Source organism: Narcine bancroftii, chromosome 3, assembly GCF_036971445.1.
Source record: "Narcine bancroftii isolate sNarBan1 chromosome 3, sNarBan1.hap1, whole genome shotgun sequence".
Classification (NCBI taxonomy): domain Eukaryota; kingdom Metazoa; phylum Chordata; class Chondrichthyes; order Torpediniformes; family Narcinidae; genus Narcine; species Narcine bancroftii.
The window spans coordinates 364255144-364261687 of NC_091471.1; the positions used below are offsets into that span (position 1 = coordinate 364255144).

Sequence of the window (6544 nt, forward strand, 5' to 3'; positions counted from 1 at the left end):
GGGCTTGATGAGGTAAATCCAGAGTTGATATTTTGCCTTTCCATTCAATTTTCAGACAAATGTGAAATTAATCATCAGGGAAAAATAGAAAGGCCGAATATATTTTAAATGGGGAGAAGTAATTAAATGTCTGACGTGGGAAAGGGTGGATCTCTTGCACTGAATGTTAGTACGCAGCTAGAGCACATTGACAACGATTGCAGGAAGTCTAGATTACAAAAGGCTTTTTGCTAGTTGTCCAAAACATAGATGCAATCACACCTCGAGCTGTTTTGGGCTTGTTAAATACAGACTAAACCTCCTTTAGGGGTGACGTGACAAACATGCGCTTGAAAGGCGATTGTAAGTACAAAGATTAAATAGAATGATCCGCTGGGTTTTTGAGGAACGAGATGAGATCGCTGAAATATATAAAATGACATGGTGGTGGTTTGTTTTCGTGGCTGAAAAATCTAGGACGAAGGAGGGAATTTCATAAGTATGACTTGGATCTTCGCCCCTGAAATAAGGAGTATTTTAAACACTTGGAGGCTTGTGAATCTTTGGAATTCTGTGGATGCTCAGTCGTTGAATATATTCAAGGCTGGAATCAAGGTGTATGAAGATTATGCAGGAAAGTGCACCCCGGTGGGGTGGCATGGCCAGCTCATGTCTTAAACTGATTCCTTTACTCTGTGTCTAACTTGATTTTTGTGCATTATAGTACTGGAGAGCTCAATTATATGTGTGTTATGTACAGTATTAAAAGAGTACATCTTAAATTCCTGTAGTTAGGACAGCTTCATATTTTGTAATAGTAATCTGAATCATTTTGCTGAGATTTTAACTGCACAAATGTACAATTTAAAGCCAAATGGTCTTTGTAACAAGTTCATGTTTTTGTGAAAGCTTATTTTTTTTAAGTTGCTTAACATAATGAATGCAACTGTTGTTATTTTCTTACTTGATAGCAATTTATTTTAACACTGACGACAAAAGTGGTTATGGTCCAATTTTGGTCGCTAAATTTCCCAAGAGCGAGAAAACCATAATTAAATTTTTATTTGAAATAACTTGAAGATTTTAATTGTTTTATGAATCCCTTTTTGGTAGAGTTGAATCGGTAAACCTGAATGACTGCATGCAGGAAATCACCTTGGTGAACAACCTAACCCGAGGGTCCAATGTGTTTCTGACGAGAGATGAAATGCAGCATTTTATCAAGGAGTGAGTATGATTGAGTTAACGAGCCTTTTAATCAAATGTAAATTAGTTTCAAACTGTCAGCAATTTTTTTACACATTTCATTTTCACGGATTGAAAACTGATGATTTTAAGATGAAAATATAGACACGTAATTGAAACTTGTTAATAGATTTGGTGTTCACATTCTCACTGAATCAAATTCTGAATAATTGCAAGTTTAAGAATAAAATTATTTTAAAAACCATTTGTTTGTAATCGGTCATCTGAAGAAAATTTTCTATAATGTTTAAGGTTAATCTTCAAATCTGAGAAGGGGTTTTCTGAAAGAAAAGCAACCTGGCTTTGACCCTAGTTTCTGGTGCAATGTGTGTGATCTTTGCACATTCTCCTGTGAGTGCATGGTTGGTTCAGTTTTCTCCCACACCCTAAATGCAGTAAATTGTCTCCTGATCATTGTCCCTAGTTCGCTGATGAATGGGAGAATCTGTGGGGAACTGAAGAAAAGGATTATTGCAGATTTAGTGTAAATGGATGTAAATAAGCATGACTCAGTGGACCAAAGCCAAATTCTCTGTGAATATGATTTGTCCTCATCGCCTGCTAATTTCAAAGGAAAATTCAGGAGATGCTGCAAATCTGAACTAAAAATAGAAACTGCTGCAAGTACTCGGCAAGTCGCACAGGTTGATAGGATAGTTAGGAAGGCCTATGGGATGCTGGGCTTCATTGATAGGAGTCAAGAGGTCATGTGGCAACTCAACAAATCTTTGATGAGCCCACACTTAGATTATTGTGTTCAGTTCTGGTCAACTCATTATAGGAAGGATGTGGAAGCTATGGAGAGGGTGCAGAGGAGATTTACCAGGATGTTGCCTGGATTGAAAAATAAGTCTCATGAGGCAAGGTTAGCAGAGCTGGGACTTTTCTCTTTCGAGTGAGGAAAGAATGAGATGGACAGCCAGCGCCTTTTTCCCAGGGCAGGGATAGCAAACATCAAAGGACATCTGTACAAAGTGATGGGTGGAAAGTTTAGTGGAGACATCAGGGTAAGTTTTTTTTAAACAGAGTTATGGGTGCTTGGAATGCCTTGCCAGGGATGGTGGTGGAGGCTGAAACATTTAAGAGTCTCTTAGACAGGCACATGGATGAAAGAAAAATAGTGTTGTGAGGAAAGAAGAGTTTAGTACTTTTTTTGGATAGGAATAAATGGGTCGGCACAACATCGAGGGCCTGTACTGTGCTGTAATGATCTGTGTTCTAAGTCAGGTAGTTTTGCTGGTGAGGGAAAAAAACATTCAATGTTCCTTGGTAATGTGGCTTTTGCATAAATTCTAAAATTAGCACACTGGATCAACTCTGCTGCATTTAGGTGTCCAATTTTAGAGTTATACTTTAGAAGTATTCCCAATAGTCATGATAATTTAAAACTAATGATATTTTCAAAACTATGTAACCAGATGATTCAAAATTTGAAAACAACTTAGTCTCTAAGTGCCCAGGTGTTTCTGAGGAATGAATCAAATCAATTATAACTTTAATGAATGGCTGTTCACACACAGAAATGTTTAACAAAATTGGCTCTGGCACACCTGGTGCTCCCCACAGACAGGGACCCTCACATAGGAAATGTGTATTGATAAAAGACCAGCCTTGACCTGGAGCAACCTGTGGTCAGCATGAACCCCATTTCTCTAAGAAGTGAAAGACAACTGGGTAAAAAAAAAGAGTAACTAAAAGGATGGCACAAGGATGTTACACATAGAAACAACCATGTCAGCTTTAACCAACTTACCATTTTTAAGCTTCATTCAGGATATTATTTTGTCTTTACAAAAGTAATTTTGCATTAACTCAAGTGTATTTTTCTGACCAAATTTAGGTGTGGATTGCTCAACTGTGAAATGGTCGTAGAGCTTCTGAATGAGAAACTGAAGGACCCCTCTGATGCTGCCAACATGGTATTTTTAGTGAAATTATCAATTTTAATTTTTGTTGACAGATGTTTCATTATACAACATTATCCATGAAAGCTTTAGAATTATCACAGACAACACCAATAACGCACAAGGTGGATGCAGTCTTTCTTTTCCAAGGCATGCACATCAAAAATGATTGGACACATTCAGATGATAAATGACCATGTACAGTATATGATACTTGGAATTTGACATTCATTGTTGAAGATTTTCAGTTCTTTAAGAATGGACCAGTGAAGTTACACAAGCCTACAAGTTCATTTCAGCTAACCAATGAATTTCAGGATTAAGCAAATAGTTGTTTAGCCTGTGGATAGAAGGGAAATACATGTTTGAAAATCAATTAATGATGTATCCTCAGCTTTAAGAGAATAAGTTGGTGAAGTTCTTCATAATTGTGCAGAGTTCCAAGGTTTCTTTTTCAAGAGTAAATAGACTGTCACTACTACAGAGTCCTTAAAGTAGTAATGTTTCGTTTGTTACAAGGAACCACTGCACCCAATCATTCATGAATCTTGAAGTTCTTTGGACCAATTTGCAGACCTAGACCTTCATAAATATCTTGCGTTCCTCAATTTTTTTTCTTCAAAAACAAAACTGGAAGCAAGTTTTAAATTTTAATTTTAAATTTAGACATACAGCATGGTAACGGGCCATTTTGGCCCACGAGTCCATGCTGCATGCCCAGTTACCTACACCCCCAGTACATCTCAATCTGTGGGAAGAAACCGGAGTCCCCAGGGGAAACCCGCACAGACACAGGGAGAAGGTACAAACTCCTTACAGACAGCGTGGGATTCAAACCCCGGTTCCAATCGCTGGCGCTGTAAAAGCATTGCACGAACTGCTACGCCATCTGTGCTACCTCTTTTTAACTTCTTAATGTGTGCTTGGAAATCTTGTTTTTCTCTTTTTAGCATATTGTAATGATTTGTTTTTGCTTTAGCGATCAATGAGCATTCTTACCACCTTAATGTGCTCTGACCTGTTATCACCTGACCAAATATTTGCAATGACTCAAAAATGCTTGCAACAGTTGAGTGAAGGTGAACCAGGACCTGTGACCAATCGTGCCACAAAGGTAAGTTATCTGTCAAAATCAGAACTTAAGAAAATATTCTTTAAAACTTTTGAGCTTTTATAACATTTTAAATATTCTTTGACATTTAATTTTAAGAACAGTTTAAATCAATCATCTCCTATTCATTTAATTTTAAGAACAGTTTAAATCAATCATCTCCTATTCATTTAATTTTAAGAACAGTTTAAATCAATCATCTCCTATTCATTTTTCTAATCTAAATGCTGTAAGCAGTTAATCAATATTAATCTCACTTCATTCCTCAAAGTATTAGTATATATTGTTAGTCAATTTCATTTTCTTTGAATTCATGGTTCAATCAAAATTTTATAAATTATACTTTTGATATCTGAGAATGGAAATCTTGATTTTTTTTTAGTTGTGATTATTAATTACATAATTGAGACTAAGTGGACTGAACTTAAGTACACTGGAATCTTTACCTGTTCAGTTGAGTGGCAGGATTTGGGGAAGAACGAGAAACTCGTGGACAAAATTCTTGCCTTCACAAGCATACCATCAGATTAAAAGAGACCATCAGATTGTTTAGCATTTTTGTTTCATTTTGGAATTCTAGTGGGCTGGATTGCTTCTGTGTTTTCTCACATGTACATTAGTGACTGAACTTCAGAATTAAGTCGTTGGATTTTGGAAAAACTGCTGAGTTCTGTTTGGGGCGCCACTGACTTCTGGCAAAAGAGATTGTCAAAACCTTCCAAAGAAATTAGTCGGGAGTAAGAGGGAAATGTTTAAATATTTTTAAAAAATTAGTATTTTCAGGAACTAAGACCCAAGTTTGTGAGGATTCAAGATTCCAGTGGTGACATCAAAGATGACAGTTTACAGCCATCAAAAGATTCTGAAAACATTCAACATTTTGTTCATTTCTTTTAAAGATTCTGAGGCAGTTCCAGGCTTTGAATGGGAATAAATCAAAAACACGGGTTTCAACATCAGAAATCACTCAGACGGTTTCCACTGATGCTGTCACATGTCATGGAGTAACCCCTTTAATAGAACTCACTTCAGCCACAGAGGAGAAAACAGTAGTTCAGCGATTCCCATTTCAAATTGGGACAGAAAAGACTTTGCCACCAGTAAAAAACCAAATATCTGTATCATCACTGTGTTTACTTTCAGCTTCACAAGGAGTGGAGTCACAGGAAAACCAAGGCTCATTATTTCCATCAGCAGAATGCAAACCTCAATATGCAAACAAAGTGGCTGAAATTTCATCCACTGAAGTGGGCGCTGAGAAAAATGGCCCTTGTTTAGCACCTCCTGAAAACCCAAGTATATCATTACCCACATGCAAGCAGGATTTTAATTATGAGCAGCAGACCAGCCGATCTGAGAAACCCAAACTCTATCCTGTGCAAAGCCAGGCGACACATTCTGAGGACACAACAGACCGCAGACTCTCTCTCTTCACTGGCATGGTTCTTGTGGCCCATGAAACGCCCCCTCTGTTTCTGAAGACCTGTTCTAACCAAGGACCATCAAGTGAAATTCAGACCTCAGCAGAGCAGAACAAAATGTGCAGTAACACTGAGATGAAGCGTCCACACAGTAATCTTCAACAGACTGACTCTAAATCAAACCAACCATCTGCATTCGCTTTTCTTAATATGTCTTCGTGCAACGTCTGAGTTTTTCTGTCAACTCGGCCACGAACCCAGGCAAAATTAGTATTGCACCTTCACAAGCAAGATACTTTAACTCTATTCCTGCTCAGGCACACACAACTTTGCCTTACCCACTTATCAAAACCCTGGTTTCGAAACATGGAATTGTACAATGGAGTGACATCTGAGACATAGAACATGGGCAAGCAGCCAATTTGAGAACATTTGTTGCTTAAGTCGAGGTATATTTGAAGCCAAATGATGAATTTTGTGCCTTCAAAACAACCACAATGGAAACTTGTTAGACAGGTGGCTGTTTAACATTATATCGGTTTGCAAAAATGTATTTAATTGCACGTCATACATTCTTTTCCAGCATACTTCAGGGACTGTGTTTTTATACTGGTTAAATTGGAAAGTATTTATATTATTTATGTAGTTTCACATCATATAACAAAGCATGTTCCAAAAGAACATCGATAAATGAAAGGTAAAAGAGCACAAATGCAGATTTCCGTTATCTGTCAAATGTTGTGATCAAAATGTGTGAAACAAAATGATTTACAATTTTGAAGACAGCTTCTATTGAGTATGAACTTTCAGTTTGAGAAAGAATGGATTCACTGTATTGGAACTGCAGCTGAGAAATAAAAGTATTCTCTGATAATATCTTACAA

The 6544-nt window shown here is 37.2% G+C and overlaps 1 protein-coding gene across 5 annotated transcripts in view; it reads left to right on the forward strand.

Annotated features, from left to right (window-relative positions):
- The window catches only part of tepsin (TEPSIN adaptor related protein complex 4 accessory protein), a 27309-nt gene extending 20765 nt beyond the window's left edge, over positions 1-6544 (forward strand). For all 5 annotated transcript variants that reach the window (XM_069930157.1, XM_069930159.1, XM_069930161.1 and 2 more), the window contains 4 exons: positions 1093-1206; positions 3065-3143; positions 4108-4242; positions 5139-6544. In XM_069930157.1, the coding sequence (XP_069786258.1) occupies positions 1093-1206; positions 3065-3143; positions 4108-4242; positions 5139-5891 (1081 nt within the window). In that variant the 3' untranslated portion in view covers positions 5892-6544. The remainder of the gene's footprint in view (positions 1-1092; positions 1207-3064; positions 3144-4107; positions 4243-5138) is intronic.